At 38.6% G+C, this 13,660-nt stretch overlaps 1 protein-coding gene across 1 annotated transcript in view; it reads right to left on the bottom strand.

Moving 5' to 3' along the window:
- Positions 1-12,606, bottom strand: part of VPS13C (vacuolar protein sorting 13 homolog C) — an 80,892-nt gene extending 68,286 nt beyond the window's left edge. The window contains exons 1-7 of the mRNA XM_054388145.1: positions 12,507-12,606; positions 10,847-10,890; positions 7,766-7,808; positions 6,849-6,944; positions 5,988-6,089; positions 3,227-3,289; positions 1,098-1,163 (exon numbers count right to left, since the gene is read on the bottom strand). Coding sequence (XP_054244120.1) covers positions 1,098-1,163; positions 3,227-3,289; positions 5,988-6,089; positions 6,849-6,944; positions 7,766-7,808; positions 10,847-10,890; positions 12,507-12,606 — 514 coding nt within the window. The remainder of the gene's footprint in view (positions 1-1,097; positions 1,164-3,226; positions 3,290-5,987; positions 6,090-6,848; positions 6,945-7,765; positions 7,809-10,846; positions 10,891-12,506) is intronic.
- Between the last annotated feature and the right edge of the window lie 1,054 nt (positions 12,607-13,660).

Here is a 13,660-nt window from a genome sequence, read left to right as displayed (position 1 = left end):
GCATACTTTAACTATTTGTAACTTTTAATATGCCATGTGTGCTGAACATCACAGATACAACTTTGTACGTCTTGCTATAAAGATAAGGAATTCTTATTTTTTTAAGCTCTAAGAGAGGTTCAAGCAACTCCTTAAAAATGAAAGGACTTGGGTATTGAACATGATGTAACACTATTTTAGTCAATTAGTCAAGAGCATTTAACTTCAAGCAAAGAGAACTCATAAGAAACAAAACCATTATACTGCTTTATATGTGATTCACATTTCCTCCTATCAATAACTTTCTCACAACTCGCACTCCCAACAGAAACCAACACAATACTGATTAAAAAAAAAAAAGGCAGAAGTGCTTATCAAAGTTTCATGACCTTCAAGTACACACAGACAACTCCTTTTTCCAGCCAGATGCAGCCACCAGCAGCGATAGAAGTTTGATGCCTTACAAAGCTTATCTAGGGTCCCCACAAAGCTTTTACTCCAATTCCAAGTCTGTGTTGCCAAGATCAAACATGCAATAACACAACTACATGGGATGTGGCAACCCATTCTTAGTCACATGCTCATACCAACGACCTGCACAGTTTAGTACTTATGGACAATGATTATCCTCTTGGTGAAAAACATCTATTTCATTGTTTTAAAGTAGCCAAAACACTACGCTAGCTATTTCAAACAAAAGCTCAAACATGCTTAAAAAGACTGTTCACTGCTATGTCATCCGAACAGTTTCAGATTTACTTTATATGGCTATTACTGGAACATTATTATAAATTAGACAGACATCTCTTCCCCATCCAGTTCTTCCAACAGTCACAGTTAAGTGCCACTCATCAGCCTACCAAATGTATACATTTTGGTTGGAAATGCTACAGATTAGCACAAGTTGAAGAAACAGGCAATTATCTAAATAGACAAAAATAAGAACTCTCTTCAGAGAATGAATAAATAACAAGAGCCTTCTGAAGCTTTCCTCTTGTCATAAAGAAGGGATGTAAGAAAAAAAGTATCAGTGGATGCACATCTAAGACTAAGAAAACCTAATTGAAACAAAGCAAAACAAGTCTTTACAAAAGTTAAAAGCCATCTCTTTTACCCACCTTTTGAGTGATCATGACTTTTAAAGGGTCTCTTAAAATGCTTTTTATACTTTTTACGCTTATGTCCTTTTTCAGTGCATGCTTTTTTTGGGGAAAAGTATAAAATTCCTGTTAGCAAAGCAGAAATGTTAGAAAGCAGAAGAAGAGGCAGAAGACAGAAGAAAGTTTAGTTTGTCTTAAAGCAGAATGTATTAGTAAGATCTCACTAGAAGCTTTTAAACCATTTCAGATCTGTTAAGGAAGCAATCAGTTACTTCTCATAGCACAGAATCTTGTTTTTCATAATTTACATATCTAAACTCACTTTCAATGAAGCAACTGAAGCTTTGCCTCTCTTTCATAGTGTTTTTCGGTTTTGTTTGGACTTGTTTTGGTGGGGTTGGAGGGTTTGGTTTCTTAAATGTCTTTGAAGTTCAAGGCCCAAGCAGACTAAGCAGACAGTAAAAACATTTGATTAAGTATCCAAATTTCTGTGGGATCAATTGTCCCACCAACTGTTAGATCACGGTATATAATTAATTTACATTTAGTTCAATATATTCCTTATGTAACATCTCAAGAGTTTGAGGAATTGCAACTAATCACCAGGCTTCTTAGCAAGCACATACTCAGATGTCTTCATGAGTACATTGCGCAACCTAATTCCAGATTATTGATATACAAGAGAGCTAAAAACAGAGCCACAACTGCCTATCAGAAACTGTAGTAAATTTTTTCTATAATCCAGGTGTTGGGTTTTTTGTTGTTTGTTGGGTTTGTTTGGGTTGGTTGTGGTTTGTGGGGTTTTTGGGTTCTTGTGGGTTTTTTGCCCCTTTTTTTTTTTTTAGTTAGTTACTGCAAAGGCCTAATTGTCATAACTGAACAGTTAATAATATACATATGGGAGCAGCGGGGGGAAGAAATAAAAAAACCATCGATGTTAAAATCGAGAAGAAGCTTCTACCATACAAGGGCATAACTTGCAGGTTAAGATATTTGAGGTGTACATGGAAACCCCCCCAAACCACTTTTACATAAGATTTGTGTGCTAATCAACAGTATGGTATGAAAGTGATCTGAAAGAGCAATAGAAGTACCTGCATAAGGGGCATACAAAAAAAGATGACTCTTTAAAAGCTTTATATGAAATTAAATTCTAGTATCTACACATGAATTATGAACCACATAATCACAACCATTTCATGAATTAAATTTTCACATTTCTCAAGAACACCAGTTTGCTGAGTTGCATTGTTTCTTTCCCCTCTCTGGACATACAGAGTAAAAGAACTTAGCAGTAGGGCTGCCTGTATGCTACAACCTCTTAAAGTTACATAAGAAGGGTCTATCTCATTAAAGCAAGGAGGAAAGAAATGCAACAGTGTACTTAACTATGGGGAACAACTTTATTTTTATGTAACTTGCATGCCTGTTCAAACAATAGCAAAGAAAGTACCTGCCAGGATTCAACCTGTCTTGCAGGTAAGGTGATCACCCCACCATCAAACAATAAAAAAGCAAAACTACACCAACAAAGCTTTCTTTTTTATAATTCCTTTTAACAGTACAAGTCACCCTCTATAAAAGATTTTTAAAAGACTGCTTCCTTTACTTAGTATTGAGTTTGCACTTCTCAGCTTCCACTCCCATGTATGACATAACTAAGGCAATATGATTTTCCTCTCTGTAGAGAGACTAAACATATGATTTTAAGCTCTCAGATAAATGCCAGTAATTTTGGCTAAAAACAAAATTTCTGAAAATCTGGTTCATGAAGATAAAAGTACAGCAGGTACAACATAGTAACAGTTTCTTTGACCTTCAGTGAAAACTGTTTCCTTGCCTAACCAGACAGCAGTCCAAATAAAGACACCTAAAGCTAATGTGTTAAAACTACAGAAGAACATTGCCAGCATTTTGTAACATTCTTGAACTCAACATGGCTTAAGGAAATCTTTCCAAATGGGCTGAACAGCAATTCAATTAAGACAGTTTCCATTTGAGTCATTTAATTATTATTTCTAGAACCACCAATATGTGGATGCTTACCAAACAAGTGTTGTTCTCTCATTTCACCATTTGGCAGCTTTGTAATGTAAGCTGCATGTCTATCAAACACGTGCAAAATGTAACTAACCATGCATACCCACCAGGCTTGTAGTCCTTGTAAATCAGACTCTCCAACCCATACAAGGAATCTTGTGAATGAGTGCCTTGATCCACATGGCAGCAAATAACCAAAAACAATACATCTTGTTTAAAAGAAAATCAGCTCCTGATTTAATATCAAGTGTAAAAAATTCACATGACAATAGTATTTCCATTAAATATCTGACAGCCAGAGTAATTTTTAGGTACACAGGGAAATTATGCAACTTCCATTTTACTTACAACCAGCAAAATAAGAGAGCTGCAAACTTTGGTCTCCACATACGAGTTTTGATACTGACAGATTTTAATAGCTTAGAAAACAGAAAAGAAACAGAGAATCAAGGAATGTTTGGGGATTGAAAGGACCTTTCGAGTTTACCCAGTCCAACCCCTCCCGGCAGCTAGCAGAGACATCTTTAATGGATCAGGTTGCTCAAAGCCTTATTCAATCTGACCTTAAATGTTTCCAGAGATGGAGCATCTACCAGCTCTCTGGGAAATCTGCGCCAGCATTTCACCACCCTCACTCTAAAACGTTTTTCCCTTGTATCTAGTCTGAATCTACCCTATTTTAGTTCAAAGCCATTACCCCTCAGTCCTATCACTAACCGACTTGTTTTTTCAGCTTGTTGTTACTCGCACATCACTCTACACTAGCCACACAGTGACATCATCATTTTGCTCAATACTAGAATATTGAGCAAATGTCTAAAACAAAATATTGCTAGAACAGCTTATGCTAAAAGACTCTTAAATGAAGGTATGAAATCAAGATTCTAAACACATGAAGGTAAGTGAGAATTCTGGAACCCTGCTAGCTTTCTATTCAATATATTGCCTAGATTTTTACCAGCCCGTGCGTGCTCTTAAAAGCCTATAGAAAGAACTGAATTTCATAGAAGTTTATGGTGCAGTAAAGCACCATAGGCCCTTACGTATCAAATAAGCAAAGAATTTCTTAGTACAACGATACAGGTCCTCCAAAGTATGATACTCTAGTACAAGATCAGAAACAAAAATAACTACCACTGAGCTATGAGCACAGAATCATAGCATCTCAAGTTGGAAAACATCCAGAAGGATCATGGTGCAGTATGACTGACAAGATAACTACAGTTTAAAATAATCCATTTTGAATGTTCCTCTAGCTTTCCCTTAACAAGTCTGAAGTTTAAAACTGCAAAACATACATATAATTCTCATTATTGTAGTTCTTTATACAAGAAGTTGAGCTACTGAGGTATCATATTTCTATGCTTTTTCTTTTTTTTTTTTTTCTTCAAAATCCTTACAAATGCTGGATGTAGTAAGCTTCTTTGGACCAAAAAAAACGCAAAGAAACAAAAAAAACAAACCAAACCAAAAAAAAAAAAAAAAAAACAACCCACACCACCCCACAGCTGTCCCAGGTGTACAGACTCACTCTTAGCTCTACGAAGTTCCAGAACTGAAATTTCTCAAGCAGTGTCCATCAGATTAAATTCTTGTTGGTATAGTATCACTTTATCCCATCACTACTGGTACAAAGAATAGAGGCTGCAACACTGCTGCTTTACAACCAAGCCCTACAGAGCCTTTGTGCCTAAATCTCTAACAATACTCCTTTGCCCCAGTATGAAATAGTGGCTGCAAAAATCATTCACATAGGTTGTCTTAGTTCTCGTAACAGTTTTTGCCATGCTGAAGATAAGAAATAAAGGAAGGCTTCTTCCTTCCCTGTAAATGCATTGCCTGATTGCTATTTGAAGGAAATGACAAGAATACATCTGAAAAAAGCAAAACAGGAACAAGGCAGTAGAGAGTTCTCTCAGGGGACAGTTAAACAAGCAACGAGACTACAAAATATCTCTTTCCAAGTCTTCTAAGCATCATTTAATTTTCCGTAACTTTTCCTTAAGGTAAGTAAGTGACTTACAGCATTTACAGGTATCCTAGAGAAGCATCTTCACCATTCTACCACTCAACAAACTTTAGTTAATAGCTTTTTCTCCCACCACGTACAGTTGGTTCTGAACAAACAAGTCTAATCTGTAGCATAATTTTATTAAAAATATTTTTATGGGAAAAAAACACCAAACACGGAAAACCACAAAAAGCCATAAATCAAGTTAACTGGACTGAAATGATCAATTATTTTAACCTTGAATCAAAAGCTTAAAAGTTTTTAATGACCTAGATCAAAAGTGTAAATAAAGTTTCCTATGCTCAAGTTCAATTCCTTGTGTCATGCATTATTTCCTGAACCGGAGAGTCTCATTTCTCAAACTAGTAAAAATGCAGTACATCATGAAAGGACAGCAGAAACTGAAAAGGAACCATTAGTATTGAAGTTAAAGTTTACAAACCTTACCACTCTCCTTAAAGCACCCTTTAAGCAAAGGGCTACCTGTCACACACAGCTCTAAAACACTACTGAATATCTATTACTGAAGCTCTAAGCAAAATAACATTTGCCTCATGCAATGCAGTTTTTCTTTGATCCTATTATCCTAAAGCTCTAAGAGAAAAAACAAAACCCAAAAAGATAAAGACATACCATATTATCAAATTCCCATTTCCAATTGAAGCTAAATGGATAATCGAATTATAAACAAAACAAGTAACATATCTTTCAAGCTTTAGAGGAAAAAGCAGTCAGTCAGTTAGACGCTTTAAAAAAAAGCCAAAAATGTATTAAGGTCCTATTTTGGGATTGACTTGTTTTTTCATAGCACAGTTAAACTCTCAAATTACAGTGGAGGAATCATATTAATGCAGTACCTTTTTCTGCTGCTTTCTGCAAGGCTTCCTCGATTCTTGCCAGTTCCTTTTGTTTATTATCCTGCAAGTATTTTTCTTCCTTCTCTGCATCATATTTAATGCCTGTAAACCAAGTTGGGAGAGTTTTAATTCTAAATTTCAAGTCACATAAAGGTATAATCAAGCAGTTCACACCATATTAAGCATTATGTTGCAGAACACCTTGTTTGACATACAGGTTGTTCCAGGTTTAATTGCTGAAAGCTGCAATCAGCCTCTGAAATTGTTGTTTTTACACAGTAAGACAGAGAAGGATCATTCCAACATTTAGGTATTACTTCACAGGAGAATCTTCCCATGGAAATTTGGACCATTAAGTGCAGCCTGTGCAGTATAATGCAGATTTCTAAGCTGCACATATATTTGACACTCTAGAAGCTTGCAAGTTTTCTTACTATATCAGAGGTTCTGATTTCTGAGGGGAGAAAAAAAAAAAACAAACCAAAACCCACAACACAGTTCCAATGGAATTATTACTTTTGATTGACAAGTTTCAAACAAAGAACCGCATCATGCGGCTGCCAAAAGGTCTAAACCATGCCAGAAAAGCAGATTCAAGATAAGAACACTTCAGAGGAAACCTGACTGTTGAGTTGAAATTGAAATGGATAGAGCCAAAGATTTCCACAAAAGCAACAGGTATGGTTTTCTCCCACCATTCTTCCACTAACTTGATAGCATTTGTCTAGAAATTTCCCTGAGGGACAGAATGTAGAAATGGCAGCTAACATGAACTGCTTGCTATTAGATCTTCATCTACATGGTACCCTTAGATATTTTTCTTTTCCTGTATTTAACTGAGTTGCTGACAAGTCTACGTACTTGCTCCAGGAACTATTAGAAGATACAAGCCTTCCAGAGTTGCAACAACGGCCTCTCCATAGAGATTCTTCCAAGGAATCTTCAGAGTGAGTTTATCTAGACAAAGCAGATTAAGAGTCACATCCACACAAAAGTCTACACTGTGCTTACTTCAAACAAAGTCTCCAGCACCAAAGAGTATTAGCCCTACACCTTGATGCCTAAACCCCTTAGAAGGTAAGGAGAAAGCATATGGTACTAACATTTTACAAAGCCCTTGAAATGATAAAATACATGCAGAGAAAATAGATATAAGGAAGAAGATACAAGTTTGAGTCAGAAGACTTCAGATCAAAACCTGAGATCATGACTGTAGTTCAATTCACTGAGATGAAAATTATTTTCTCTGGGAAGCAGAGAAGAAAATACACTTGTTTCCAACAATAGTTTCATGTGAAAAAAAGCAATGCTGGCCACCAGGGAAAGGAATTCTTAACACAAAAAAAAAAAAAAAAAAAAAAAAAACAACCACCCAAAACCCACAACCATAGTTCCTGAACCCTTGGCATGTTTGTCAGTTTCAGGAATCCTATTTAAATTCTTCATCTCTCTAATCTATCCTTTAGAAAGCCACACATATTCTGCCTATATCAAACAGCCCCCTTGATCATGCACATATCTGGGAAGGACTTTTCAGTCACGTTCTTCATACCAGCCTATGAAGTTACACAAACAGGATTTGCCAGAAAACATCTTATGATTTATCCATTGCAGTCACATTAGACTTCTGTGGCAGTCTCAATGGCAAATGCGATCACAGGGATAATTCTAGAAAGCTTGATGAAAGAAATTCAAATGCAGGACTGGCCTTAAGGCGTTTTAACACTCACAGTGACACAAAAACAGCAAAAACACGTGCCACACACAAAACACCTTACCTATCTGACCAACTTTTATTCTAAAAGGTACATCCAGTTCACTCTGTAAAGACAAAAAAGTATTAAACAGATCCATGAATTTTAAGGATAAGATGGGTTATACAGCAAAATTATTGTCTTGACTTCTGTTAAAACTGTTTTTCCAAAACTGAACTTCCATAACAGAAATAGTTCTTCATGTGACAGAGTTTTCATTAATTCACAATATTCACACAAACACAAGAATCCACAAATACAGTTAGGCTTGTAGAAAGCCTTAAAACCAAAGCATTTACATATATCTGACAACTCTCCCCTGTAAGTATGAAAACGCTTCACTCCAATGGTTACTAAAACATAATACTTTACATATAAGAATTTAATTTTAAATCTTTGTTCATTTGCTACATACATCCTTTCTTCTTGATAATAGCAATTAGTATTTACAAACATACAAAAAGTCTCACTAATGATGCTGAGAAATTCTCTGCAAAATGCCTGACAAACATTAAGAACACAATAGGTTCATAAAGATGAGTAACATGTTACAAGGGAACAATTATTACCATCAACTAAAGCCTCACAGAGTATCTCTCCTAGATACTGTACAGCAAACCCACAAATATAACCACAGGAATACCAAGGATATACAAACATGGACTAAGTAAAGAGGAAGTAGGAAAAAACTAAATAAGAGGAAAAGCTTGAAACTGAGTTAAAACATCAAGATTCCAAAACTACTCCATTTCAGTATTCTTTTCAAATTAAGCATAATTCAAATACGTGAAGTCTTACTCTCAAAGATTATAAAAAGCAAATACATTTTCCCACATGAAATGGATATTAACCACTTCTCTCTTCTGTTTTTATTTTCCATAGTTTTAGTAGTATGTTTAGTTCAGTTTTTAGCAGACATCTCTGCTCTTCATAGAGCCAAGAGCAGTCATGTAGAAGTGGATACCAGCAACTAAATACACCTCATTTAATACTGCATTTATGACCCCCAGCTGAATTCTGCAGTAGACTAGCTCTGTTTGTCCTGCTGAAAGGACAGGACCACGAGTCTGAGCTGGAACATTTAGTTTTCAGGAGAAGGATAGGTTAGAAATGTTTTAAAGATGTTGAATAAAGACAACAGATTAACACAAATTAAAAACCATCAGAGCACTGGAGTTTGATATTAACATGAAAATAAGATGATTTACTTAAAATACTTCAAGATTATAACTGAGAAGAAATAGGCTGTATTAGCTTTGAAGATGTTAAGAGTTGTGACCAACTGGATACAAATTGACAAGAAGCTCAGAGTGCAAGCCTTTCGATGGCAACAACTAATGTGAGAAACATTACAAGTTGCTAAAGATCTTAGGCCAGTTTGTCACCATGAATTTTTTATTTTCGTTGAAAAACAGGATCCAGAAGAAAAAAGAAATCCGTCAAGAAATCAATCAGAAATTTTGTAGTATTCTCACTACTACAAGTTTTTAACAAAGCAATAAAGGATCATTAATAGGAACTGCCCCATTATAATCCCGTATTTTTATAGCTGAAGTCACACAAAAGAAAGTCTCAAAGGTAAAAGTATGTATTGTTCTCTAGTATATTTTGAGATAAAAAAAAAGTTTATTTTCGCAAGGTGACAAAGAATGCATTTGTAAATAATTATGAGGTAATTTTATTTTAGAAATCTTAAATTCTTCTTCTGAAATTAACTTTGCATATGCTGATGCCTAAGTTTTAGCTGAGGTCTAAAAAACTTCCATTGTAATGAAAAGCTCTCTTACTGTGAGCAAGAAAAAAATAAAATAAAATCAAATGGACTCAGCAACCAAATATTTAAATACTGCAACTGTAAAGCAGGCAGAAGCACACTTGAATTTGCCTTGAATTTATCTCGCTCACAGCTCTGGTCAGCCACATACATGACTATGGATTTTTTTTAAGTCTGAACTGCTAGAAATGTAGTCAACCTTGCTGTCATCATGAAAGACAAGATGTTGAAAAAACAGATAAGACTTCCTTCCTTCCTTTATAACTACCAGATCACAAAGATATTTTATCAAGAGTTTTAAAGCACAGTTATCAGGAACGAATGGAATTGGCAGGTAAATATGAAACTTCAGAACAATTAAGATTAAACAGTCATAACAATCAAACCTGTTTTGAACTTGCAGAATTGTGTCTGTTCTCTTCAGTGAAGCCTGAGGCACACCGAAGACTGCACTGAGATTGTCTCACTAGTATGGGTGTTCATTAGCTCAGTTACAGACCATAAAAAACAGCCACTTTTTTCCAGACAGGTATATGGGTGCTTTCTTGAGTTTCCTTCACTCTGTCATTAATATTTTAAAAGGAACAGACTGGATCATTTGGATAACTATATTTACCTTCTGCAGGTATACATCTTAATACCTGCTAGTTTTAACAAGCATCAATTTACCTAGAAAGCTTCAATCCTATCAGCTGATGTAGAAGGATGAACTTTTTCTCCCTTCATCCCCACCCCAAGAACTGAGAAAGGAACCAATGTCTTTCACAAGACTTCAATCAATCGATTTGCAGAAGTCAGGCCTTGAAAACCCACCTATTCAATTAAAGCTGGGGGAAAAAAAAAGCTGCACAAGCCTATACAAACCCATTAGCTCTACTAAACCATTCAGAAACATACAAACATCTCCTGGGTGGACATACAAGTGAGGAAAAAGTTCTGTAACTTAACAGAACTATGATAATACAGTAGCACTCACAGTAGAAATTAAATCCTTTATGTTGTACTGGATGACCAAAATGGCAACAGAACCACAGTTTTATCATTTCAAGCTTTAAGTACTAGAACAGGCCCTACAGGTATGCATGAATTGGGAAATTTACTTCAAAATCTCTGTTGACAACTTGAACATTATTTTTCCCTTCTGAAGGAACACACCTTTTCAACCATAGCCTCTTTTTTCTTTTCTCCTGTTCCCATAACATGGGCAGAATCAGAAGCAGTTAACCACAGATTTGTTTCCAGTAACCAGTCAAGGTGACATACTGTGTAACATGAGACTATGACAAATTTTAGACCCATAACAACAATTTCAAAATTATTAGAATACTCACTAACGCATTCTCCTTTATCTGCAAATTGTCAAGTGCCACATTACCTATTTAGAAGAAAAAGATGTACAGAATAAGTGACTTGAACTATTACGTAAATTAGAACAAGAAACAGTCCTACAACTCTCCCAAGTAAACATGGTTAAAATCTGAAAAACTTACTGCAGTTACAGAATAGCACAATAAATGTGGGGTTTTTTTAAGAGTCATTAACTATTGGTTATTCAAAAATTCATGGTGGAAGAAATGACAGAAATATCACCAGTTTAGATGTCTGTATGTTTCTACTCTACTAAATGTACTTACAATAAGAGGAAATCTTTCTTATTATTTACTTTGTTATGAATGATAATTACAGTTTTTTTCAGAGTACGGTAGACTAGGCAAATTGTACCTTGTTTTTGATGAGTTTTACATAGCAGAAAAATCATGAACTACAGAGCCACAAAAATGCATGCTTGTCTTCACAAGTACATTAATTTTTCCTGACACAGGCAACATAACAAGCTTTCCAGAAGGAACACTGGCACACAGAATTACACCTGAGGAAAGCACAAATAATATACCTCTTTCTGCTTTAATGTCAGAATTTTCAGAGCTATATTCTCTTTTTAATAATCCATAAATTTTAAAATACTTACTAAATTTTACAGCACTTACTACCATGGCTAAAACGAAAATAAGATGATGAGAAAAGCCTCATTCCATATATATGGAGGGCATCTAAAAAAGGCCAGCCTTCTCTAGACAATACTTCAACTGGGTGTTTTGCATGCCTACAGCACATCTAACTGCAATGTTTGATTCTGTTCTCTGAGAGCAGGTGAAAGGTGAAGGACAGTTCCCCAAGAACCACATCAGCTGCTCTGCAACCAAAGCCTTCCTGGGGCCGCCAAGCATAAGCCACCCCACACTCCAGTGTGTGCGGCTGACAGACCTAAGAGCACATTCACGCTTCCACACAGTATATTCTCAAGAAATAAAAGAAAGAAAATTGTGTGGTTTTTCTGCTTGCCGATGGTTTCCTGCCTCAGAGCACTCAGAAGCTAGGAACGTGTGCTCACGCTGTACCTTAGCCTCTTGGCACAACTGCCCCAGCGGGGAAGCTATTCAAGTCCCCAAGCCCAGACGGGAGCCCCTACTGTTGCTTTCTCCCCACGGAACTCGGTGCCCTGTAACTGCACATGACTCTCGCCCACCTTCCACACCCGACCCTCACAGCCCGAGCCTCCGGCCGCCACCTCGGGGAGCCACAGACTCACAGACCGACCCAACTGCCCGCCCCTCCGAGAAGGGAGGGGGAAGGGAGGAACAGGGGGCTAGGGGCCACCGGCACAACGACCGACGGTCCATCACAAGGAATCATGGCCACAGAGTGACCAATCGTCTCTCTCAAGGCCCCTCACGGTGGGAAAGGGGAGATAAGGCCGCGACCACAGACTGACCGACCGTCTGTCACGGAGGGCCACGGCTCTGCAGCTTCCCTGTCCTCACAGGGGACCTCAAACCCACAGACCGACCGCCCCTCAGAGAGGACCGCGGCTTTATAGCCTACCAATCCCTGCGGGAGGACCGCAGCCAGAGAGACACACTCCCCGCCATGGTACGAGAGCCCGGCAACAGCCCCGGAGTGCTGCGGCGGAAAAGGGAAGGGGCTCCTTACCCCCCCAAATGCCCAGCTTGAGCTGAGACTTGTTCAGGTTCTCCACATAGTCGCCCAGGAAGCGGTTCAGCAGATCCGCCACGACCGACTCCAGCACCATGGCGGAGGCGGGCCCCACCACACGCCAGCCGCAGCCCACCGGCAGGGGAGGTGAGGACAAAACAGAGGAGGGGTAGGCGAGGCTCGGCGTAAACCAGCGCCGGGAGCGGCCCCAGCAGTCAGGTGACGGGGTGGGGGCGTGGCGCGGCCCAGCGCCTGCCGGGCTGGAGGGGCGGTGCGGAGCTGCTGGCGCCTCCGCTAAGGGGTTGAGGGGCCTGCGCCGTATGCCCCAGGAGTCAACTGTCCCGTGGGGACGTTTCCCGAGGCCAAAGCCCGGGCAGGGGACCCGGGCTAGTAAAGCCCGGGCAGGGCAAGCTGGCGGCGCCTCAGAGCCGCGGTGGTGAACGCGCGCGTGGCGGCGGCGGGAAAGGCTCTTCTCAGACTGCGCCCCCTGGCGGTGTGGCACGGTACTTCCGTGGTACCCCAGGCGGGCGCGCAGCTTTCGGCGGGAAGTGCCTGAGACACGGCCTAGCGCCTTGTGCGAGCAGGCGCTGGGCCTCGCGGCCCTGTTCAGCTGTGCGCATGACGAATGTGGACTCCAGGGTGGACACCTGCGCCGCTTGAGCTGGGATTAGACGGAACTTGGCTTGTGCTTAACCTTCATAAGAAAACTCATTTATCTTAATCTACCTATTCAAGTGACATGCAAACTTAGGAAAGGAACACAGGAATATCGATGGTAAAATTAAGATTTTTTTTTTTTTAGAGTTAGTAGTCCTGCAAGAAAGAACATGCTACTCTATGGTGAAACTGCAGGTAGCGATGTTAACACAAGTTTTAAATCTCCAGAGGACTATCTCAACGTTCTTCATGGAAAAACAGCACCTTGGAGCTCATAATTACACATTCAATCTAAAAATGCATAACAGAAAGGAAATAAATATTGTCACCTGAACATAATCAGACTGAACAGGGTGAGATAAATACTGCTTTAAGCAGCATACAAATATACAGCGGAATTTAGTGCAAGAGAATGTTACAAAATCACAAAGAGTTTAAGGATAATAAGGAAAGGTCCATCAGCAGCTGTTACCCCTCTGATTTTGATACAGCCT

The sequence above is a fragment of the Indicator indicator genome, chromosome 16, assembly GCF_027791375.1.
Source record: "Indicator indicator isolate 239-I01 chromosome 16, UM_Iind_1.1, whole genome shotgun sequence".
Lineage (NCBI taxonomy): Eukaryota > Metazoa > Chordata > Aves > Piciformes > Indicatoridae > Indicator > Indicator indicator.
Note: the sequence above shows the minus strand (reverse complement) of the source record. Positions and strands in the feature narration are given on the sequence as shown.